The following is a 25,758-nucleotide window of genomic DNA, read 5'->3' on the forward strand; positions in this document are numbered from 1 at the left end:
AAACAAAAATCGAAACCCCTCAACCCCCCAAAACATCATCATACCCCCCACCCCGCACCCCTGCGTAAGACTCAAGAGCCACCCCAACTTGCAGTGTGCCTGTCGCCCTAATATACAACTAATCTACAAAAAGAACCCCAGAGGAGGAAGAATCACCCGACCCCCGCCCACACCCCGTTCTGACAACACAATAGCAAACAATAGTTGCGTAGCATCAAACCACTGCCGAAAGTCAACATGGCGGCCCGGGAGCCGAGTTCGCTCCTCATTCCTGCTCTACCGGGCCGTCCCCCGCACCACCGGAGTGATCAGGACGGTCAAATTGTTCTCGAGGGGGCAGTGAGTCCAGCCAGTCGCTGGCTGCTCCAGGATGATCAAAGAAAAATGTCCTATCATTGTAGACCACACGCAGGCGAGCCGGGAAAAGCATGGCATATTTCATGTCTCTGTCCCGCAGTCTCCTCTTCACCCCCTGAAATCCAAGGCGCTGCTTCTGGACCTGCTGGGTGAAGTCCGGGTAGAAGTTAACCGAAGCATTCTCATAAGCCGTAGGGCCCGATGTGCGGGAAGCCTGGAGGATCACGTCTCTGTCACGAAAGTTAAAGATCCGTGCAATGATGGGCCGCGGGGGAGCTCCAAGCTTAGGCGGGCCACCCGGGATACGGTGGGCCCGTTCTACTGCAAAAAACTTGCTAAGGCCTTTGGGCGCTAAGTGATTCAGGACAAGGTCCTCCACTAGTAGATCCACCGATGACGAGTCCGTCGTCTCCGGTACCCCGACCAGTCGGACGTTGTTCCGTCGAGCGCGGCCTTCAAAATCATCCAGGCGTCGAGAGAGGTAGTCACGGGCGGACCTCAGGTTACCGACTTCAGTCTGTAATTCGGAGAAGTCGGTAATAAGGCTAGATGTCTTCAGATCTAGGGATTTGACCTTCTCGTTAGTCTTCGCAAGGTCCGCCCTGACCAGGGTGACATCTATGGCAACTGTGTCCAGCTTATGGGTCAGGGCCTCGTATTGCTGTCCTAGCGTGGCCCTCATCCCATTAATGGCGCCCATGACGTCTTTCAACGACAGATCTCCATCCAACAGGGAGTCGTCCCCAAGGTTGGCAGGGGGTTTGCTCGGTCCACCCGGAGAGCCCTTAGTGAGGGTGTATCGATCCATGACGTTGGACTGCACAGAGCCTCCTCGAGCTGCCGGTCTGGTCTTGCGTCTTTCTCCCTCGGGCTTGGTGGCCATTTTGGGTTGTGCGTCCCGAGGGGTACTCTGAGACCTAGTGAAAATGGCTACACTCGAAGTGCCCTCAGCAAGTCGGAGAATCGGTAAAGGCCAGCCACCAGTCAAGAAGCAGGGGGAACCAGGATCGCCAAGCGCCTGCGGGCCATGTGAGAGGATCAAATCACCTTGGCGACCGAGGCAGAGTCCATGAGGTGGAGGCACCGGAACCGAAACCGAAAGTTGGAGACCGGGCAGGGGAGAGTCACACATGCCGTTGTTATTCAATTACCACACGGCTGGCAGGGAAAGCAAGCCCGGGGCAGTACCATGGAGCAGGCCAAAAATGGTCAAAAGTCCATATTTCCGGCTCCCGGGAGCCTAGACGAACTGCGGAAACGAGGAAATGATCAGCAGGGTCACGACCACAAAAGCCCGTCGTCCAAATCAGGATAAGGTGCAGGATAATCGGTGGAGGTGGCGAGGGTCCGGGAGCTCTGAGCTCACGCGACAATCTTGGGTGCGCGCTAAGCTCCTCCTGACCATGCAGTCCAAATTAAGCAAGGCTACTTCCCCAGACTCCTAGAAAGTACAACGCGTTCTTTAAACAAAGCAAACCTCCAGCAACCTGGGAAATCCCCATGCTTCTGTTTTGATTTGTCCTAGTACTCCTGCGAGCACTGAAAGAACGGCCAGTTCTTAGTGACATCTTTATTGACGTCTTATGTCCAACCTTACGTCAAACCCGGCACCTTTCAGGTATAAATATACCAACGTTGCCTTAAGCAAACACACAGTGGTTTGGAGCAGAGCGGCTATCTACTTGCCCGAGAGCCCAGCTGATGCGAGAGCCGCCCCTCCCCTTTGACACACTGAGAGAGACGCTGTCTTTTTCTCCAGCCGAGAAAATCCAGCTCCGGTGTTTCCAGCCGCCCTTGCGGGTTGCTGGGATATCGAATCCTGAGAGAGAGATACCAGACCTCCTCCTTTCTATTACCCAGGTATGGAGCTGACTAAACCCTTGAGAGAATTCTTGATTCAGATTCCTTGGCAAAACACAACTTAACTTAAACTACTACTTATTTACTCCTTCCCACGTATTAGGCTTAGGTCAGGTACACCGGGGTAGGCGTAGATTAGAAGCACCAGTTGAGTACGTTAGTCAATGTATTTATGTATGTATATATTTTATCCATTTTAAAGTATCATATGGCTAAGAAACCATATCAATGCTTTTACAGTATTATTTCATAATACTCCTTTTACTCTACGCACTTTACTTTATGTTAAGTATTGCAATTGTGGCAATTCATTTCTCTTGCATGAGAAAGAAGACTGCTCAATAAATAACACCTTTTATTGAAAACGCCCGTCTCTCTATTTCTCTGCACTCTGGTGAAACTAAGTATGCACGATTACCCGAGTAAAATAGCTGTCTATTGTTTTCACACGACTCTAGAGATACACTCTTATTCTGAGGGAGCAAAGTTGCCATGTTTATGGTTGTCAGAAGCTAATCCCTTCTTGTCTGTCCAGGGAAGTTAAACTCCTCCTTGTTTACTCGAGAAAGTTTCTAGTGACCTCTGAGCTAGCTGGCAAAACTAATTAAGTCTAATATAGTCAGTAGAGACCTAGTCGACCTCAGTCCTACGTCTACACTGCTGTTTATATTATTACAATGCGCAGAGCCTATTTGGAATATAGGAACTACACTACATTACTAAGTGTATTTGGTTGCAATATGATTCCTTATCAATATTCATGAGGTAAATTGCAAATTGCGACTGATTATGATTGGTGGCATCACAGTATGGGGGCCATCCTGGGGTCAGCAGATCACCGTGTCTGAGAGCACTTTTTTTTTTTTAATGCACCCTGTTTTCCTTGAAGGGAACCGGACTGCATTTAAAGGGTAACGTTTAAAACTTTCTAAAAGTTTATTTGAAAGTAAATAGTGGTCCCCTGGTCCACTGGTGACTCTACAACAAACTATTTTTTTTATATTCACTCATGGGGAAAGAATCCAATGGGGACTCCTTCCCTTTTGCGAATGGTTTACCACCCATTGTTGCAAGTTGGTAAAATTTCAATGTTATGCAATCAGGTTCAAAACATTGGTGAATTTCATAACTAATCACTATTTGGAAAGGACTCCTTAAACATGCCCCTTCCAAATAGTAATTTGTTACGCCCTTCTTGAGCCATTTTGTGATTCGGTAACCTGTTACATGGTTGTTCCTGTTGAGGCTGCCATCACTTCTGGGAAAATACCTGGATAGTAATGATTCTGACTGTCCATCCCTATCTGACATTTCTGAATGGATTTGACACTAACTTCTGATCCATATCGCCAGACCCAATAGTACACTGAGAACGATGACATTTAAACCGGCCCAATTGGTTAACTTACTATTTTCCTTTATATTCAGAGGTTTTTCCTGTGGCATAAAAATGTAATAGATTCTCATTTCCGCATACGCTGCTATCTTGTGATTTTTAGGATTGTATCGATTTTTTATTTTGAATAAAGTTACAACATGTTCATTCGCCTACATCCAACGGCCGGTGATGAGAAAAGGAAAGTGAGAAAGTGGAGGAAGAAACCAAAGTCAAGTATCAGACATTCAAAATAGACAGATTAACGAAATCATACTCGTGCATATGATATCTCTATTAACTCATGTTCCCCTCCCACTATGCAGAAGTATTATGGGTCGGGCTTTGTACCTTCCATAAGGATTAGTACCCTCAAGTATATTGGGCAGGAGAGCCCCCTAAAAGTGGTAAACAAGTATTTCAAGCAGGGACCACACATTTTCTAAATTTTGGTAGAGTATGGTCTATAACTGCTGTCAACTTCTCTCGTGATTTCTAGAGTGGGTACTCATGCCTAAGGTATTCCCTGATTGGTAATTCGTAAAGTTCTGCCAACACAGTTATGATCCCAGTATAACCCATCAGTCTTCTGCCCTCCTAGAATTTTCAGTTTGTCATCATCCATCTTGCATTTGCAACCGCCGATAAAGGACCGTAGAACCTTTAGAAAATCAGACCCACAGTGGGCGTCCTAGACCAGTTATTCTCCATTCTTTATTTCACCACTGCATTCTGCTACATGTTTTTGTTAAAGGTTACCACCCTTCTTTGCACTCTGTCACTGCCCCATGTCTGTTAAGATGGTTGATTAATCAATGAAATGCTCAGTTGGAGTGCGATCAATTGGCTCTTTTAATGTGGTGGGTTTTTATCTTGACTTCAGGTCTTTCATTCCCAGTTTGAATAACGTTTATATATCACAAACCTATGCGCACAGGTGTAAAGAACATACTTCAAATAGCTACTTTTATAGAAAAACTTTGATGGAATTGTAGACCCTTGTGGCACCACACATTTAATAAGCATTCCTTCAGTGTCTCAATATCTAGACCAATGGTACAGATGTTAGCATTGTCGCTCAAGCTGCACAGAACATCTCATTTTTAGGGTATGGATACAAATAGCTTAAGCTGTTTGGCAATACTGTGATGTCACCACTACACACAATACAAAACACACAATACAATATGTCATTCAGAAAGGCACTTGCGTGGCATTTTTACTGTAATTCAAGAGAAATAGCCAGCCCCTTCTGTAATACATGACTGACTCTGGTTTTTATAGTTGCTGAAACCCTGAACTGCAAATCTGACACAAGAAAATCTAGACAGTATCTATCTAACATTATGTATGTTTTTTATGAATAGATATAATTTAATACATCAAAACAGGGATGTATTGGAACAGATTACTACCGGGGTACCAAAATATTCATAGTTAAACAGGGAACCAAGGTATAACACCTAGTATTGAAAACACAAAGTAACACCACATGAGTTCCTTAGTTTAAAACAATATAGCTAGAATTACTTTTTAGATATGGCATGTTTAAGTTGTACCTAGAAAATTGTTGTGCCTTGTCAATTGGATTTAGCAATTGGGGACTGGTAGCCAGCTCGCCATCTGCATATATCACGCTGGTATCCTTCGGAATAATATAACTGTATTAATAATAGTCTCTCAGTCATTGAAACTAAATCATAACAAAAGAAAAATCAAAGTTGATCTATGGCTTCATGCTTATGCTCAGAAATGAATGTGTGTAGGAAAAAAGGTAAATTGCTAAAAGGGACACAGCTAATTTGTGCTAATGAGAGTCTGTGCAGACTTTTCAGTTGACCCATTGCTGCGACAGCAACTGCTAATCAACTAGAGATTCGGAGGCAGATTTACAGATTCTCACGGAGAGCGGTGCCAGAAGCCGCAAATGCTGAGCAGCATGAGAAGTGGCGAGCAGGAGAGAGCCATAGTTACAGAAATATGGCACTCTCCTCACCTCTCCTTAACGCCGGTGCAGAAATATGCTGCCGTGCGCCACAGACACACCTTTGCACTATAGTGAATCTAGGACAGGTTTTGTCCTGACACTACCAGTACAAAACACCATGCTTAGACTAACTTGAAGCCTTTTCTCACTTTGTATGTGTGCTGTACAGTTCAGCACACATACAAAGTCGTAAAAGATAAGAGATATGAAAGCATTTCTCCTTCATAGCACCTATTTAAAATGGGCTCTATTTTCTCACACTAAATCCTGTCTACTTTTTTAAGAAAATAGGGCTTAGCTTCAGAAACCTTGTGTGGTTGCATGGCACCACCCATGGTACACCTCCTTGGTGCTAAGTAATGCGCTACTTTAGAGGGATTTTCCAGCACTAAACCAGTTTAGCACTAGAAAGTAAATTAGTAAAAAAATATTTATCGTCAATTTGTATCACCTTTGTGACACAAATACAACACTAAAACTTAGTAAATTTACAGCTTCATATTTGTCTTTAGCCATTTATTTCTCCTAGTCAAAAAACAAATAAAGGTGCCAGAAGAACTCTATGAGACAGCCGGTGTGATGAAATCTAAACGACCTCGGTTCCATGTCCTTCAAGCTCACTGTTTACTTGTAGGTGTGTGTCTCTATCCGGGTATGGACTAGAATACTCGTAAACGTTACTCTTGCGCGAGGTCAATGCTTATCTCATTCCTAGTGGTCGAGGCAAGTACAGGCTTAGTGATTGGAGGTGAAATTCATAAGTCACATCCTTGCAGTTTGTTTTCAATTCCCTCTTCTGCAAAACCGGAGAACCAGCATGAGATAAGGAATTTCTTGTGATTCTCTGACAGTCCACTCACAGGGCTAAAGACTTAACCTCTACTAGGACCTCCAAAGAACTCAGGAAATACATTCTATATGTAAGATATAAAGGGGCAGGCAAAATGGTGTATACTCATTTCTGATTTCAAAAAATTCCACTGTTCTAAATTTTTCACACGTAATCTGATAGGTATGCAGTTCCTGTAGGAAAGGGGATGGATAACTGTATTATCTTCATGTCATGTTTATAATGTTCCCTTTTACCTGGCCCCTCGCTGCTCAGCCAGTGTGAGTGTTCTGTATGGAATGTTGGTGTGATGGACATGAGTGGAAGGCTTGGGTGCCTGGTGTGAGTGTTGACAGTTGGAAGATGGGCTGAGCAGCTAGCAGGCTGCTCCTGGTGAGGCTGTTACCACAGATCTTATGGACTTAATAAATATCCTTCAAAGACACTACTTGGCTACGTCTACTATGTCACCTCTACGCATGGGACCATACCACTACAATAACATATAGAGGAGTCCTAACAAGTCAAGTTGTTCATGGAACCATTGGGATGGTTCCTTTTTGGAATTAGAGTCCTCGCACACCCTGACAGAGTGTCATTCATCATCATAAGGCCTGTGCTCCTCATCGAGCCAGCGCTGCAGTATTCGATGGGCACCTTTAGCGGTGATTTTTTCCTAAACCTACACCTCCAGTACACATCTACACTTAGGGCCCTACATAGGTACTTCACAAACGGCTTTGGAAAAAAAGTCTCCGCAAAAGAGCCCCCTAGATGTATGCTGGCCCTTAATGCGCTCTTGGTCTCGCCGCTCCCTTGTTGTAATGGCTAAATCTTTCACAAACACCGTCTTTTGTTTAGTAAATTGTTTTTTGTCAGAAAAACACTAGCTCTCACCAATTCAAGATGTATTTATCCTTAACTACATCACTAAAGTTGATCCCACTTTCTGAACCCTACTAGATCTTTTGTAGAAGATCTATTTTATATTCAGGGTTGTCTTTTGGTTTGTAGCTCAGTTTGTGCATATTAGTAAAGCTGAGAACCTGACCTTCCATAGGTTGAACACTTTTTTATGGTTACAACTCTAACGCAAGCCAGGGTAAAGCTCTTTTTTACTTAATCTCTGAGTAATAGCTAAGCTATGGCCCACTTACTTTGTGGCTTTTTAGCTGCGAGGGATTGAAGGTCCTTTTCCGCGTTTGTCTTCAATCGTTGACATAAGCGGTGGGTGATAGATTCTCAATTGATGAAAATAATATTTCCTTTCCTTGCTGTCGAAGTTTGATGAAGCACTTATAATGTATATAATTGCGGTCTGTCGCACCAAATTCAAAAATAAGATGAAACAGTTTCCTGCAGTGCCTTATGCTTTGAGCCCACCAACCCAGCCATATGAGATCAGGTTTCCTATCCTGGGTTTACAAGCCTGCATGGCTGGCATCACCTTGGTAATTGCTTCACCCCTGCAGTTGTGGATTTTGTCTTTCAATCTATCATATGGCGAGGCCTTGCCCAACTGTTATTCTCTGCAAAATTCATACTCAAATATGTGTAGGATTATATTTTATTACAGGAGATTTAGGGCCAGATGTAGGTAATTCTATTTTACCGACTCATAAATACCGAATTTTACCGATTCGGTATTTATGAATCGGTAAAATAGAAGTACCGAGATGTAGGTAAATCCAGATGTGGATTTACCGAATCTTTAAAAGTCGGTATTTACCGATTCGGTAAATACCGACCGGTAATGCTCCATTCATTCCTATGGGCTTTGAAGCCCATAGGAATGAATGGGGCATTACCGGTCGGTATTTACCGAATCGGTAAATACCGATTTTGACAAGGGTGCAGGGGGTGTCACTTTGACACCCTCTAGCACCCCCAAAAAAGGTACGGGGGCCATGTGGCAGGCATAACTGCCCTAAGGGCAGGTCTGCCTGTCATATGGCACAGGTGTGCATGCACACATGTGCATGCACACCTCAATCGGTATTTCACCATCAAATTGAATTCGATGGTAAAATACCGATTTCTTAGGCCTTGTGGGACTCATAAGAGTCCCACCTACATATCAATTTTACCGATTCTGTAAAAATACCGGTCGGTAAATTTACCGACCGGTATATTTACAGAATCGGTAAAATTACCGATTTGCCCCGTTTCTGTCCTCCTACATCTCGGTAGCCAAATACCGGTCGGTAACGGCCGAATTCGGCCGTTACCGACCGGTATTTGGCTACCTACATCTGGCCCTTAATGTTCCTCAATATTTGCAATAATGACATTAAAATGTTTTTTTTTAATTAGTTCTGTTGACAATTTGATGTTCTGTGAAGGGGTTTACGCTACAATGTCGTAGCTGGAAAGGCGTATTTTATTAATTATTTACCGTATTTGTGTAGCATAGAGCTACCCAACTTGACTAACAAGCGACAGAACCCACCAATCACAGAACACGCATTACTGGGTGAAGAATGGCAACAGTCGATTAGGAAATGTGCTTTCTAGGAGATCCTGGAAGTGTGATCGGAACGTACATGTTTACAAGCTTCGCAAATGAAAAGAAATTGGGACAAAGACTAAGAAAATGATGCTTTATTGACTAGTTTTAGCTCTCATGAAATGCAACTGCTTAATGCAGACCCATCTAATATATGCTGGTGCAGAGTTTTCCCGACTCTTTGGAGTTTTTCGATGCAAACATTGGTTCCCAAGCATATGAACTGGGCTTGGACAATGTTTTTGGAATCATGTATGCTTTCTTTTGTCTTATTTAGACTTCATCCATAGATCCTTTCTGTCCCCACTCACTGTATAGCCCTCAAGCACACATACTGGTCAATCCCCTTTGGTAGCCCCCTTAAGCTTAAACTAGATCCAGCCAGATCTAACCTGTCTTGGTGCGTGTGGGGTTGCAATAGGACCAGAGGATGCAATGTGTCACACTTACCTTCGTTCATACCCACTGAACACATTTGCAAGTGAACCTATTAAGGCTTCTAATAGGCACTCTTCTCGGTTCTATACCACACTTTCCTGAATAATTCCTTCCAGCATGTCCATGAAAAACTTAATTACTCCATCAGTATCAGCCATGTTTGTTACTGTCTCTGAGAGTTCTCGTACAATCTTGAATGGTTCAGTCAACCTCTACCAAATCCAGGATCCATCAAACCATCAGTTTCCATTTGTACCAAGATCCAGGAAACATTCTCCTCTGGATTTTGAACTCATTGTCCTTGTTTACGAAAATAGGGAGGCACCGAAGCACCGAGTGAATGCACACTGCTCATTCAATACAGCAACAGAGAATTCTCTGTGGCGACTGTGTGTGTGGGATCAATACTCTGGATGTGTGACTGATGGGGGTTGCCAAATAGACCAGCGGTCTTTATCATGTAACAGACTGGAATATCAGTACTCTTTCAGACGGGCAAAATTAGAATGCTTCCTGTCAGTTCCAGTAGCTGCATAAGCTCAAACCTACCAATAAGCGTTGTCAGCAAGAGTGATTGATGGAGCACTGATTTCTAGTATGCCTGTTTTACATTTGTCTTCTACTCTGACTCTAGTGAAAGCAGATTTTAACGATCCATGTGAAATAAACTTCAACCATAACTGTCAATGTGATTTAGTCTTCAACGAGCAATTGGCACATTGTTCACCTTCTAAGATGAAGATCAAAAGCACAGTTTAGGTTGTCAAACCTGCGTTCAGGCATCAACAAGTTCAGCACTATAGTGGTCTTCTGTATCAGCAGACAGGCAGTCCCATGCCAGTATATTCTGTCGGTAAGGTGTTGGCAGCCTACCACCCTTGTCGCCAGCAATGAATTATCAGATGCAAATGTGAATACATCGTACAGTATTGGAAATTATGAGCCCGCACCAAAAGAAGAGAAAGCTATCCTCGATCCACCCAGCAACCGGCAATACCAGGTCCAAAACCAACCACTCCAGTTCTACAGTAGGTGGGGTAACATATACAGGGTTCTACGCATCTTCCGAGGCAATTCGGGGGCTTTACTCCTGGCGTTCCGAGCCTCTTGCGATGCTAGTTTTAGCTCTTATACAGTAATGGATAGCAACACTCTACAGATCTATTTCTGACTGTTGCTGCCGCTGGGAGCTGGTGTTAATATTTATACCTTTGCCTGCTTTGCAAAAACCCACGCCTTGCCGGACCCGCTCCGCGGGTCCCGCTGCGCCCTTCTGGACTCCGGACTTCTGGGGCTAGAGGACCGAGTGATTTTAACCGTCCTGAGGCACCGGCAGGGCTGCGAGCAGTACTGCAGGGACTCAATATCCCAAGAGTCCCTGCCTGTCATACCTGTGGCTGCTCTCCCTGCCGGTAACGCCCCCGCCCCTTCTTAACAGCGCTGGAGGAAGTCTGCTGCGGGATCTATTTCTGACTGTTGCTGCCGCTGGGAGCTGGTGTTAATATTTATACCTTTGCCTGCTTTGCAAAAACCCACGCCTTGCCGGACCCGCTCCGCGGGTCCCGCTGCGCCCTTCTGGACTCCGGACTTCTGGGGCTAGAGGACCGAGTGATTTTAACCGTCCTGAGGCACCGGCAGGGCTGCGAGCAGTACTGCAGGGACTCAATATCCCAAGAGTCCCTGCCTGTCACACCTGTGGCTGCTCTCCCTGCCGGTAACGCCTCCATCCCTAGCTCTACATAGGAGTCAGCGGATCCCTCAGCGCGGTAGCGCGCGGGAGCGCCCTTGGCTAAGCCCGGGCAAAGGGCGGGCCGTCTGTGGCCGTCATAGGCCGGAGCAGGCTGGGCTGGGCCCTTTCTCTTGCGTTAGATACCCGAGTTCCGGCTTCTTTATTTGATATAGCACCTTATATCCCACCACCACATTTTAGCAGATATGCCCTCTCCAGCAAGGGAGGGTACCCCCATGAAGCAGGGAGGGGTCAAAAATAGGACCCTAGATAATTACTTTCCCAGGGCTGCGGGAGATGTGGATAAGGAGAGCACTTTAAACCGGCTCAGGGTAGAGCGAAGACGCTCCATAGACAATTTGAAGCACAGGCCCCTTGGCGACAACCCTATCTCACTCAGTGAAGAGCTGACCACCACAGACGATGTCCCTCTCTTGCTGAGGGATTGTACCAACACCCCACTAGTCCCACCTACGAGCCCATCCCCAACCAGTAGCCCAGGCCCAAGTGGGGTGGCCATTGATTTAATTTCCCAATCCCCCCCAGCTCCGAAAGCTAGGAAAGCCAAACCTAAGCCAGCCGCTGTACAAGGAGCACATGGGCCCCCCCCAAATAAACGTAGGAGGAGGTCGAGGGGTGCCCAGGGTAAAAACAAATCAAAAATCCCTCATTCTGAATTTGGGAGGACATCTAAACTCCCCCCACTGACCGTGAGATTAGTGGAGGAAGTTAACCCCAAACCCACTGTTCAGACTGTTATTGCTCCCGCCCTAATAAAAGATACAGAAATTAATATTGCTAATGTCCCCATTTCTGTTGTCCCGCTAGGTAACCTGGAATTCCTACTCAGGTCGTTACTACTACCAATTAGCGAGAGTATTAAAAAGGTCGAGATTAGACTCACTATCCTGGAGGCAACAATAAGTAGTATGAATAGTGCGGTTAGCCTCCAGGGAAGATCTTCGGAGTCCACTCCCACCCCTTTGGTTCCCCAGCAGCCCTCAACTAGCGGAGGGATCCCAGTCCCACCACAGGCTGTGCATACTAAGGCTCCCTCACAACCCCTAAGGACTAACTCTGTACCAACCAAGTCACTTAATTCCAATAGGACGGCCTCACCGGCAGACCCTGTCGCTCTAACACAATCTGCAGACAGGGTTGCTCCAGCACCTCTGATGAAGCCCCCCCCTAGGCCGCGTAGGCCTAATTTACCCCCAGAGGCAAACGATTACATGGTAGTCATGGCGGGTGTTCCTTCACTTGAAACGGGGGAAGTTGAGGATTTTTGCTCCCTAAAAAGCAGGGTAATTAAGTGGTTAAATGTGAATAGACCCCTCCCGGTATATCTAAATAATGAAATCATAATGGTTAGAAGGGTGCCCTGGGTGGGGAGAACACATAAATCCATAATAGGGGATTGTATATTGGTGAGCTGCAGGGATGCTGGAACTGTTTCTCACATATGTCAAGGACAGAATAGATCTCGGGAATCAACCATTCAAACCCTTCACGTGTCTTTCTTTTTTCCTCCTATCCCCGCCCCTGTACACCCGCCTCACACTAATGATAACTGGATGAGGGTTGGTCGGAGGGGAAGACATCATGAATTTAACCCCAGGCCACTATTTAGCCGCCCAGAGCCATCCTTCCACACTTTCAACCGGTTCAATTGTCTGGACGGCCTCGAGGGGGTTGATTGACAAACGGATAGGGTCTCCCCAGGAGTTGGGGAAGAAGGGGCCTGGGCAGATGAGTTGGAGCTGCAAAGCTCCCGGGTACATCAAACGTCAACTATCGGGGTTGGGAAGCCCGTGTTAGAGGGATCTAGGTCAAAAATCAAAAGAGGACTAGCTAAGTTACAAGAGAAAGGGACTCAATGGAGTACGTGTGTCGGCAAACCAGTAGGTTTTTTCAAAAAGCCCTCACCCACCAACCTAGTTGGTGGCATGCTTCATCATCGGGCCCACCACAGTGACACCTAATGTGTCCCGGGTGTGCTTCAACGCCAGATTACTGCGGAGCTGGTATACTTGCTGAGTGTGCAGTGTAGTGAGTGAGATGGTGAAAGTTAAAAACCATACAGTAGGTCCCAGTACCCGAGGGTAAAACAATATTTTAATTTTACTGGGCCCCTGTTGGTTATTTAAAAGGCAGACGGACGTGTTGGAGTATGGATTATGACCTCCAGCGTCCTGTGTGGTCTACATGTTTCAGCCTGGCCTTTTTTAATTTGAAACAGGCTTTCCTCAGGACCAAGTGAGTATATGTGAAAGGTGTAAATTAAATAAAATAAACTAAATTATAGTGGTTGTGTTATTATTTTATTTTATTTTTTTCTATGTGTAGCACTCTCTAAGGTGCTGTATGGGTGAGAGGGGGATTCCCTCTCGCTTTGCTACACATAACATAAAGAGGACAGACAGACGTACAAAGTAGAGTCACATTAGCATGATTTTGCAAGTTAAGCATCATTCAGCCGTCCATAGTGATCGAACTATGTTTGGCTAAAGTGTGGTCATGTCAGTGACAAGACCTGTGTGGTTTTTATCTAGAAGCCGGTTGTAGTGGTGGGCTAAAAACGAGTTTTCCTCCTTGGACCTATCGTCCTTCTGCGGCGCCCGAATGAGAGAGGAGGGCTTTGCCGATCGCGTTTAAATAGCTTCGTTTATCATTTTCACCTGTGTAAGTGTAGAGATAAAGGACGCCGCAGAAGGACGATAGGTCCAAGGAGGAACCAGACCGGCAATTCCGTGAGTAAATGGACTGCGCACTACAGCAACTACTGGGGTAAGGTGTTGAGGTCTTTTTCCCTACAGGTCGGATACAATTCAAAACTGTCAAAACCTTCTTTCAGGGTCTTTTTCTCTGCCAGGTGACCCAAGGAAGCTTTGTACAGAAAAAAGACTGTGTGAGGATTATGTTATTTTACTTACCTGAACCTCACATTGAAAAAAAACTCGTTTTTAGCCCACCACTACAACCGGCTTCTAGATAAAAACCACACAGGTCTTGTCACTGACATGACCACACTTTAGCCAAACATAGTTCGATCACTCACCTTATAAGACGGCTGAATGATGCTTAACTTGCAAAATCATGCTAATGTGACTCTACTTTGTACGTCTGTCTGTCCTCTTTATGTTATGTGTAGCAAAGCGAGAGGGAATCCCCCTCTCACCCATACAGCACCTTAGAGAGTGCTACACATAACACAACCACTATAATTTATTTTATTTTATTTAATTTACACCTTTCACATATATTCACTTGGTCCTGAGGAAAGCCTGTTTCAAATTAAAAAAGGCCAGGCTGAAACATGTAGACCACACAGGACTCTGGAGGTCATAATCCATACTCCAACACGTCCGTCTGCCTTTTAAATAACCAACAGGGGCCCAGTAAAATTAAAATATTGTTTTACCCTCGGGTACTGGGACCTACTGTATGGTTTTTTAACTTTCACCATCTCACTCACTACACTGCACACTCAGCAAGTATACCAGCTCCGCAGTAATCTGGCGTTGACACATTAGGTGTCACTGTGGTGGGCCCGATGATGAAGCATGCCACCAACTAGGTTGGTGGGTGAGGGCTTTTTGAAAAAACCTACTGGTTTGCCGACACACGTACTCCATTGAGTCCCTTTCTCTTGTAACTTAGCTAGTCCTCTTTTGATTTTTGACATATAATAACGGGGATTCGGACTAGCTTACCTAGTCCTCTCTCTCTCCTTTGATTTAATAATAAGAGGGATCTAGGGTCATAGATACTGAATGCATAGGCGGGAGACATGGGCCGGATAAGCAAGGGTCAGAAATTGAGATACAAATGGGGTCTCAAGGGGGAACAGAGCAGAGTGGGGAAGTATTGAGAATGATTTCCTGGAATATAGCAGGTCTGGCAGCCAAATTTAGTAATAAAGAGTGGCTTGATTACATTAGAAAATTCCATGTAATCAGCCTGCAGGAGACATGGGCCCCGGAGAACAATTTTCATCTGCAGGGGTATAAGTGTTTCTTTGTACCCGCACAAAAATCTTGATCAGGGAGAGCCATGGGAGGACTATCGATTTATATAGATTTAGACCTCCCGGGTAGTTGGTCTTCTCCAGATTGGAATTCTCAAGGGATACAAGCAGTTCGGTTCACCGGGAAGGGGCTAAGATTCACTGTTTTTAATATTTATAACAATGAGATCACGGGAGACCACACTTCATGTGCAGCGGAATTAGATTATAGGCTAGGTCAAGAAATAACAGTCCATACAAAGGGGCAGCCAAATGCGCTGTTGGTAATGGGAGATTTTAACTGCCATCTCTGTCCGGCATTGGTCACAACAAATACAGATTGGTCCCAATGCCCTATGGAGAAGGGGCCGCATTTCACCCATACGTCGACAGGGTCAGCTTTTGGCATGCTCCGGCTCAAGTATGACCTGGAGCATACTATTAATATGATAGGCACACAGAAGGATGGCACACTCCCACCTACATTTAAGGGCAGAGGATGCTCATCCATTATAGATTATATTTTGGTCTCAAGATCCCTGCAAAATAAGTTAACTAGTGTAGGGATAGAATGGAACAGTTTTAGTGACCATAACCCTCTTGTATTGGAGATGATGTACAGAGCAGGCTCAAAAAGTAGAGACCATTGCACAATTGTGGAGAGGGTAACAGATCAAGGCAGGAGATTAAAGTGGGCCAAGATAGATGGGGAAAAGTTCTACAAGGCCCTTGTGGATGCTGGCATAGCCGCTATTAATGACTGTTTAGACATAGAAGTCCACGGATCAAGGCTACTGGAAGCATTTGGGCAGATTGCCAATCTAGTCGATGGCTTGTTAAAAACTAGTGCACCCATAAAGAACTTTGGCAACCCTCGATGGTTTGATAAAGACTGCTCAAAAGCATTGAGGGAGCTCAAAAGCAGCCTTAAACTCAAACCAAGGGATCCCCAAAAAATTAAGGCATGCAGGGAGAAATATAGGAAAGAGACCAAGAGGAGGAAACTCGCTCTGCAGGGTGAAGCATGGGCAGACTTAAGAGAAGCAGGGGAACGGAAGGATTTAGCGGGTTTTTGGAGAATTATCAACAAACCCACTTTTCAGGAAAACGATACCCTGAGATAGGGTCTAATATCCTTCCAGAACAGTGGGTTACTCACTTCAGGGGCCTGTATAACCATGAGTTAGGCACCCCTGTAAAGCCACCTGAAATACCCACTCATGTCCCACTGGTCATATTCACTATTAAGGAGATTACTGCTGGGATAGAGGGTCTGACTAGAAACAAAGCCCCTGGCCCTGACGGAATCCCTCCCGACCTGTTTCTGAGTAGCATAGAACTTTGGGCCCCTTTAATGACCAGGGTTATAAATACAGCTATCACCTGTGGCTTGCCACCGTCCTGGTCCAAAGCTATAATTGTGCCGATTTTCAAGAAAGGCAAAAGGGACGACCCTAAGTGCTATCGTCCTATATCCCTGATTGACGTATCGGCTAAACTTTTGGGTAGGGCAATCCTCAATAGACTGTCCGAGTGGACCGATGAAAATAATATCTTCTCGGACACCCAATATGGATTTAGGACAGGGAGGTCTACCAGCGATCAATGCCTGAACCTTTATATGCTGACTGCCAAATATACCCGGGCCAGTGATGAATCGATTTATATGGGATTCATGGATTTGGCAGCGGCATTTGATCACGTCAACAGGGAGAAACTGTGGGACATGATGTCCCACATGGGGATAGAGAGTGGTCTAATTAACATACTCAGAGAATTGCATAGTGATACCACGGCCAGGGTTCGTTTTAACTGGGAGGGGGGGTTGACCGATTCTTTTCCCTGCATGAGTGGAGTCCGGCAAGGCTGTATTCTTGCCCCTTTTTTGTTCTCCCTTTATATTAATAATTTGGAGCAGTTTCTGTTAGGTTTAAAGACAGATTGCCTAAGGGTGGGGTCGCGTCATATCCCTGTTCTGCTCTATGCAGATGACGCGGTCCTGATCGCATGCACGCCAAGGAGCTTACAAATCTTGATTGATGGATTTGTTAAGTTCATGGGTTCCCTAGATCTCTCTGTTAACCTGGGTAAATCCTATGTGCTCCTGGTGGGTAAAAAAACTCCCTCTAAATTTATTTACACAATAGGAAGTCACATAGTAGAAGAGGTTAAAACGTTTCCTTACCTAGGTGTAACCTTCGATGGCACCTTACAGTTTAACTCCCTGGTGGAGGAGCGTTGCCGCAAAATGATCGCCTCTAATGGGGCAATAGCAAGTTACGGCAGGAGGTTAGGTAGATGGAGCCCGGAACAGGTGATGAACCTGTACAGCTCCGTATCATGCTCTAAAGTCATCTATGGGGCAGAAGTATGGGGCTTTGTTAACACCACAAGAATCCAAAGGGAGGAAGACAAATATCTAAAATCCATCCTGAGAGTACCCCCAAGTACTGCTGGCTTCATAGTTCACAGGGAATTAGGGAGGCCATACCTAGATGATTTGGTAAAACTCAGGCCAATAGTGGCCTGGTTAAAAATCTGGGTCAATCCTGATGCGTCTCTAAGCAGAGAAATTTTATCCGATTGTTTAGAGAGGGACAATTGCATGCAAATTCCCTGGCTCATTTATGTAAAGAATACCCTAGAGGAACTAGGCTTGGGGAATCTTTTCACTAACCCTGCAACAATTGTAGCCCAGCATAAGATGCTAGTTAAGAAACATTTTCTAGAGCTGAAATGTCAACGCAGAGCTGAGGCTGAAGGGAATAAAAAAACAGTGAGGGCCCATAACCTGGTGAAGAGCGTTGAGGGAATGGAGCCATATTTGTACCTTATGCACAATGTACAGGATAGATTTTTGATGTGCCGTCTTAGATTGAACCTACTCCCATTTGTACTGGCATCACCAGCAGGGTTTGCAACATCAATTGAACAGAAGGGATCCTGCGGCTGCGACAATAGGTCTCCGCAGGATTCCCTTCACTTTGTTTTACTCTGCCCTTTTTTTATAATGCCCTGGCGCAGATTTCTTGTAAAAGTTTTAAAACAAGCTAAACTGGAACATGCCAGGGAGGCATTAGTCTTTTTACAAAAAGCATCGGACCCGTTTACACTGTGTTGTATAATGAATTTTATCAAGGTAGCGGTCCGTTTAAGGCTAACTAGGGGTGATGAATGAGGTGTTTCCGATTTTATTGCCCACAAAGTCTTATACTCTCTCCCCGTTAGTGTCCCATGTTAACTTTTATACTTTTGTATCAGGATCTTGAAAATGTTTAATGACTTTTTATTCATGTAATTATGTATGTGCTTTTATGATGATTTTTAATCACCGAATAAAGATTCCTGACTGACTGACTGGATAGCAACACGGGCCAATATAAATTTAAATCCAGTTGATTGTACAGCGTTTGGACTCTAAAGGATCTCACCTTCATGGAGAGGACACTGCAGAAAATGGTTAATCACCGGAGTTAAACAAAGGAGAACCATTAGACATTCTTTGTTCATATAAGGAACACAATAATAGACTGTGCAGTATCTTCAACTCTCATGGTAGACCCATCAGCACATTATAGGTCATGACCAGTTATATTGCAATTCATCAAGCCATGGTGAAAACTCCAGTGTTGATTGAAACTTCACTGTTGCGTTGATTAAAAAGAATAAAATCAGCTGTCAAATGAGCACTGTGCCGAATGATGCCTAAACACTGAAATCCAGTAACATGAAAACAATGGTTAAAGCCCAGAACAGCCGTCACGTGCAAGGTACTACTGTACCTAGACTTTGACGCCCAATTAAGGTATTTCATCAACAAATACGTACTGTCTTGTGTTTAGTCAGGATTGCTTTTATTTTTGCATTTCATTTGTTTTTAGGTATGAAGGAGAGAAGGTCCATGGGTTATATGAAGGTGAAGGCATTGCATACTTTCAGGGTGGCAACATTTACAAGGTAAGTTACTGTTGTGTCCATGTGTACTGTTTTGAGGCTAACATTAGAATACATTGGATACAATGCTGCAGAAAGCAAAAATGAAGGTCCCATCGCTTGAAATGTGGTTGACACAGTTTTGCCTTGGGCCCAGCCTAATTGCATTGCACTTGGCTTAACCACTTGGATGCTAAGGTCCCTGATAATCCTCCATTAAATTTCCATTGAAATCAATGGAAACTCCATGACGAGTTACCCTTGTCATTAGCATTCAAGTGGATAATGTATTCGGACCACGGTATTAGCTAATGTGTGGCCTCAGGTGAAGGGTTGGCATAAACTACCACTTTGTGCAATAGACCGCCTGGGCAACCACACACACATTTAGGGCCTGATTCACAAAACCGACCCATACACTGACCTACCAGGCACTGCCTGATTGCCCATTAAGGTAGTCCAACCCCAGTTTCAACCTCTAAACTCAACACAGAAGCACGTGTTACATCTATAACTTAAGGTACTATCTACTGAGAATCACTGGAAACAAGATAAACCTGCCCCACAAAATAGATCAAAGACCATCATCGAAACCATATTCCATATCGGAATGTCTTACTGACCAGGTTACCCAAGAAAACACTTGTTCTCCTTAAAGCTTTCTTACTCTCTGCTACCTGCTAATCTCTGGAATCAATTATTTGAAAATATGCCACTTCTGACAAGATGAAACCATTGCCCTTTGACGCATGTAGAAGATATAAGGCAGACTGTACCACGTGTGAGGCAATGCGCCTAATATATCCTTAACAGCTGGCAAATAATAAAATAACCTTTTTGGAAGGAACAGAACACCTAGAACCAAATCTCTTATTTGAATGAAAATTAAGCGTATATATAGGACCCCAACCACACCCGCTCTTATGCTTATTACGTTACGTGATGAGTGACTTTTATAAAATTACAAGTGTATTTTATTACTCATGCCTTGTATAGCTCCAATATTTGTTGCTTAATGTACTGCTGTCCACTTTTGATGTGTTATATTTTATTGTGTCTGCTTTGTATGAGAGTCCAAAGTGCCCTCAACACTTTGGCCTAGAATGCACTATGCAAAAGATATATATAATTAAATAGAGCCCGATAGCACGGCTCAGAGGGCCTGATTTACAAAGCTAAACCTAAACTTTTATGTAGGTTTAAGATTTTTTCCTATCTACAAAGGTATTTTATGAGTAGTATTTTTAAAATGTGGTGTCTCCACACTCATGGCAGAGACCCCATATAAAATGATATGACATCTGTAAAGATACTACTCAGAAAATACCTTTGTGAATAGGAACAAATCTTGGTATAGTCTGCCTTATAGGTGCGGCAAGCGTCAAAGGATAATCCTTTAATCTTGTCAGAATTGGGATAAATATTTTCAAATGATGGATTCCCAAGATTAGCAGGGCAGCAGAAAGTAAACAAGCTTTTTTGGAAAACAAGTGTTTTCTTGAGAAGCCCAGTCAGTAAAGTTGGTATCATGGACAGACCATTCAATTGGCTCTCCTTCTTGGAGAATTATTCCTTTCAGGTTCAAGATCAGTCCTGCCTCTCAACCAATCTCCCGTCCTGCTGTGGAGTGCCTCAGGGCTCCTCCCTGAGCCCTACTCTGTTCAATCTCTATCTACATCCCCTTGCTGACATTGTGCAATCCTATGGGTCGTCATTGGTTTCCTGTGCCGATGACACCCAATTGGTTGTGTCAATCTTCCCTGACTCTAGCTTAGGCCATCTCTGACTCCTTGTCTTCAGGAAGTAGCCAGCTGGATGGCTGGGTCCAAATTAAAACTCAATGAAGACAAAACAGAAGTCATGTTGCTGCTTAACAATCTCAGCAACCAGACTGTCTGAGCTAACTGCCCACTCCCAAAAACTCAATAAAGAGCCTTGGGATTTGGCTTTACCCTGGTCCTACTATGGACCATGAAGCCAAACAACTTGTTGCCTGCTGATACGGCATCCTGAGACTATTGCAGAAGGTCCTAAACCTACTGCCTTCCACCACCAGAAGAGTGATCATTCAGGCCCTTGTGCTTTCCCAACTTGATAACTGGAATGCCCTGGTTTTGGGCTCATCTCTTTATGTTGTCAGGAGACTGTATATTGTGCAGAATGCTGCAGCACGTCTTTTGACAAACATTCTGAAACACCAATCGGCCACCAAGGCTCTGAGAGATCTACAGTGGCTTTTCTGTGACTGATCTTCCTTGTCAGTTCTATCTTGCTCCCTTCAGTGTCTGTGGCAGCGCTGGGAGGCCTTTGGGAAGCCATGTGCTATATAAGAGCTCAAGAATAGAAAAGAAAGGTGAGTGAATCAAGTCACAAGATAATTTTCAGTGGCTCTTCAGTCTTTGAGTTATAGTTGCAGGTTATTCTCATTTTTACAATCTTGCGTGCCTTTGCCAAATGGCAGCTTTCTCCTGTCCTGCGTCTAAACCAAACGTTCTAGGAGGTTGAAACACTTTTTTCATTAAGCGTTATTTCAGAGCTTTAAACTTCATTTAACTTTCCCAATGCATGTCATTAGTAACCTAATTTACAAAAAAGTTATTTTAATGTTAAATACTTAAAAATGTGTATACTTATGTATTTTCAGTATTTTTGGCCACAAGATTCTTGTCATTGATATTATTTTACTTTACATAGTAAGTATGAAACTTCTGCATTTTTGCCCTGTTCTCTTTTTGTATTGCAATATTTTTAACCTTGATATTATGTCATAGAAGCATGTATTTTTTAACAATTTTTTCAGGGTCCTAGCACCTGCTAGGCTGCTCATTTTTCATTTATAAGCTCATTCACACTTATTTTTTTTAATCTACCTTTCTAGAGTGGTCATCTGCCATGTTTGAACAATAAAGTAAAAAAATCTAAATGTCCGCCAGTGCATTACAATGCCTATGTGCATTGGTACATACCCATTTGTGAGTGCCTGTGTGTCCGCTCACTTGCCAGCCACCTTGTAACGTTTTTTTTTTTTGCCACTGCACAATGGTCCGTATGTGCACTTATGTGTGTATATGCGTCATGATACAGGAGCACTAATGCAAACAAGCACTGGCAAAACTAATAGATCGCATTGACATTTTAAGGTGAGGCCAATTGGTTTTAGCCAATGCTTGATTATCATATGCAATAATCTGTATGGTTTTCCATCATTGCATTCTTTAAGATCTCACATATTTCACGATATCTCCCAAAAAGTTTGAAAATTGCTTTGCCTGCTAACACATTAGGTGCCAGAGACCCAAGCAAGTCTTCACCTCTTGTGAATCGTGGCCCATCACTAGGCACCGTTCAGCGGTGTAGTAAATAGCACATTATACTCTGACCACCCGTATGCTTATTATGCAGTTACTACCACCATGTATACTTCGACTGAGGCCACGTGATTATTGAAATCTGACTGCATTGTCCACATATCTCTTCGCAGCCCTAATCGCCTGGTGTCAAGTGGTACCAGATGATTTAGGAGCGCAAACTCAGTTCTTCTCGAAGCTCTTCCCCTCAGAAAGAAAATGACATTCCCTAGGAATGTGCCCAAATTATGGCATTCCATTTCACCAGTGATCAGGACTTTTCCCTTTTTCTAGTTATTGAAAAAGTATCTGAAAGATCTAGTTTTCTAGTGCCACTTTCACCTCTGATCTGTTTTACAGGTTTTCATGTCTTGTTCTGTAGGTTCAGTTGGTTGAAGTTCTGCAGTTGTACAGCGTATTGGTATTTAACTTGGGCTGGTCTGCATGTTTCTCTGCCCATGCTGTGCATTCCACACCTTCAATTATTGTAACTGTTTTGTATGTATTTTTTGCTTTGCATTGCTTCCTTTAGATTGTGCACCTGATACTTCACAGTTTATGGTGATCTTTTTGTGCATTCTGATCATACACAAAAAACTCTGTCACCAAAGGGGTTTTATGAGTATTTTTGAAAACTACACATAAATAAGTAAATTAATCTGATAAAAACACAAGTTTATATGAGAGTTAAGATTACAATTAGTACAAATAAAAGGAATTGGAAAAGAATCTCAAAAGTAGTAAATGGAATGTATTATGGTGTGTTTTTTTTTAAAGGCAACATCTTAAACATTGTGAATGTTTGTGTTAAGGTGTCAAAACAGCAAGATAAATAAAAAAAATCTTAACTCACCCAGAAGAACGTGTTGTGCTGTTAGAGTATGTTTTTTGTCGCTGTATTAGTTGACAGTTAATTGGACACAGCCATTCATCCTGTTGCATGTCATTCCTATTTGGGGTTCGAACACTGGTTTGCACATTTAATGTTCGTGTTTTATTTTTGAGGGGATGTTTGCTGAAGGAATCATGCATGGAAGGGGAACCTACACGTGGAATGATGGAGTGACGTATGAGGTGACGTATTTTTTTATTGTACATTGTACAGACCCGGAGCCCAACTCTCCACCTAGCAGTAGGGTCTTGCTCCACACATAATCCGTAGAAAGACGTATGTAAACAAAACCCTACAGTAACAACAGAAGTGGGCGTTGCAACCCAGAGATTTTTTTTTTGCTGTTGCCTCTTTGTGTGTTCCAGTGTTTGCTTAAGCCACTCTATTCTACTTCACTCCCCCCCCCCCCCTCCGTCTTGCCTCGCCACTCCACTACCGGGAAATGTTATTTTATGTAGCTAGCCTGAAAGAAAAGTCATGGTTTTATCAGGGCACAGGTGAAGAATTTACTTTTTTATCATTTCTTTACAACTGACAGCAGCAAACTCTGAAAGCTGCCTTTTTCAGAAACATTAGGAAAAACAGACATTTTTCCAATGAAACCACATGAAAGCATTCCACCCATCGCAATTATATCCCCTCTACAACAACCTTTATTCTATGATATTATGTCCCTGCTGCCCTCCCCGCCTGTATTCCATGTGCTTAATCTCCATAGTTTATGTTAGAAGTTTTTCCTTTTCGGCCTGATACAAAAAGGTAGCTGTCAGAAAGGTAATCAAGTAGCACAGCATAGTTGTTGATTAATATACCTATACAAAAAAGAAAAGAATAGAAACAGACAATCAACTTTACTCTGTATACCTATCTGATGTGTGTGTTGGGTTGGTATTTCTTTTGATGCCTGTACTGCAATTGTTACCTTCCTTTCCCTCCAATTGTAAAGCGCTCTGGTATCTTTTTGGATCATGTTCGCGCTATATAAAGCTATATAAATGAATGAGTAAATAAATAGGAAAGGTAACACAACACACCAAGCTGATCAAGGAAGACACCACAAATGCACCAAAGGGTACATTACGCTGGCGTCTGTCTGTCCCCCCTTCTCAACTGCCTGCACCACAGGCAGGAATATAAAGACTTCACTAAAATAGTGCTATATCTTTAATATTTTACCAGGTGGCCCACCGCCAAACCCCCTCCCTCACGCACCAGCCCCACCAATTATCTGCAGCTTAGAACAGACCACATTTCCTGGTGTATTCCGATGGACCTATGTCTAGTGAATATTGTTATCTTACACATTAGGAGGTGGCCTGTATTTTTTGAGAGCGATATGTTACCATAATAGTCCAATTTTTCGTACAATGTATTTTTTATTTTTGCAGGGGGACTTTTATCTGAACGTGCCAATGGGCCACGGCGTTTACACATGGCCCGACGGCAGTAAATACGAGGGAGAGGTAAAAAGTGGCATTCGACATGGATTTGGCATGTACAAATGTGGTACTGGACCAGTTTCATATGTTGGACAATGGAGTGAGGGGAAAAGAGATGGGAAGGTAAGTACAACATTCATAAGGTTGCTCTTCTATCAATAATATGGTGATTGAATGAATGCAGAGCTAGACGTTTTCTTGTGCTGTAACAAAGTTTCCATCTATATGGGTGTAAATAGTTCACCTTTCTCTTTTGGAGCAGGGCTTTAAGTGGGCCGGGTCTTGCCGGGGCTCAGCACCGGCAGTTCTAATAAACAGGTGCTGAGACGGGCCTCTATCGGGCTCTCCATTTTTGCCCTCACCCTCAGGGTGGAAGAAAAAAATCTTACCTCTGCAGCAGTACCACCTTCACTTCCTTTGATGTAACTTCAAAGAGACTCATTATTGTTCTTTTACAGTCTCCTCATTTCTGAACTGAAGCATTTACGATATGCTATTCAACAACGCCATCATTGTTGCTTATTTATCTTACCCAACTAACAACCATTGACAAAACCCTGGCTTGTTGTAGATGAAATGTCACTTGTATTATATATCTGGATGCAGTGACAGGAGCAGCAAAAACGATGCTAAACACACATTTTCAGTTTCCGTGTTTTTAAGCCACACCCTAAATTACACCAGCCACACCCTTTAGAGGGAACCCCCCCCCCCGGCCCCCAGTTTTTACATCGTAAAGCCCTGCTTTGGAGTAACTGTGTTATAGTTGGGAGACACATACTTCTGCGATAGAACTGTAGGGAGAGTAAAGTTGGTCAACAGTGGGTAATGGAAGTTTGTACCTCTGTGGGGAACTTCTGTTCAGTACATGGTATTGTCAGCAACAGCTTGAAGGCGTCACATACACATGCAATGTAGGGGGTCAGGGTTTGAGATGACCTTGATCAGTTTTGGGGACTTCCATGGAACATCAACGCCCTAAGTAATAACATTAAATATCAGACTGTGTTGCAGTTGGCAAAGAATCACTCCCTGGATGGTCTTGCAAGAGATCCACCTG

The 25,758-nt window shown here is 43.8% G+C and overlaps 1 protein-coding gene across 3 annotated transcripts in view; it reads left to right on the forward strand.

Moving 5' to 3' along the window:
- The window catches only part of RSPH10B (radial spoke head 10 homolog B), a 517,038-nt gene that overhangs the window by 47,880 nt on the left and 443,400 nt on the right, over positions 1-25,758 (forward strand). For all 3 annotated transcript variants that reach the window (XM_078665151.1, XM_078665153.1, XM_078665152.1), the window contains exons 3-5: positions 18,969-19,044; positions 23,373-23,441; positions 24,648-24,821. In XM_078665151.1, coding sequence (XP_078521277.1) covers positions 18,969-19,044; positions 23,373-23,441; positions 24,648-24,821 — 319 coding nt within the window. The remainder of the gene's footprint in view (positions 1-18,968; positions 19,045-23,372; positions 23,442-24,647; positions 24,822-25,758) is intronic.

The sequence above is a fragment of the Lissotriton helveticus genome, chromosome 10, assembly GCF_964261635.1.
Source record: "Lissotriton helveticus chromosome 10, aLisHel1.1, whole genome shotgun sequence".
Classification (NCBI taxonomy): Eukaryota; Metazoa; Chordata; class Amphibia; order Caudata; family Salamandridae; genus Lissotriton; species Lissotriton helveticus.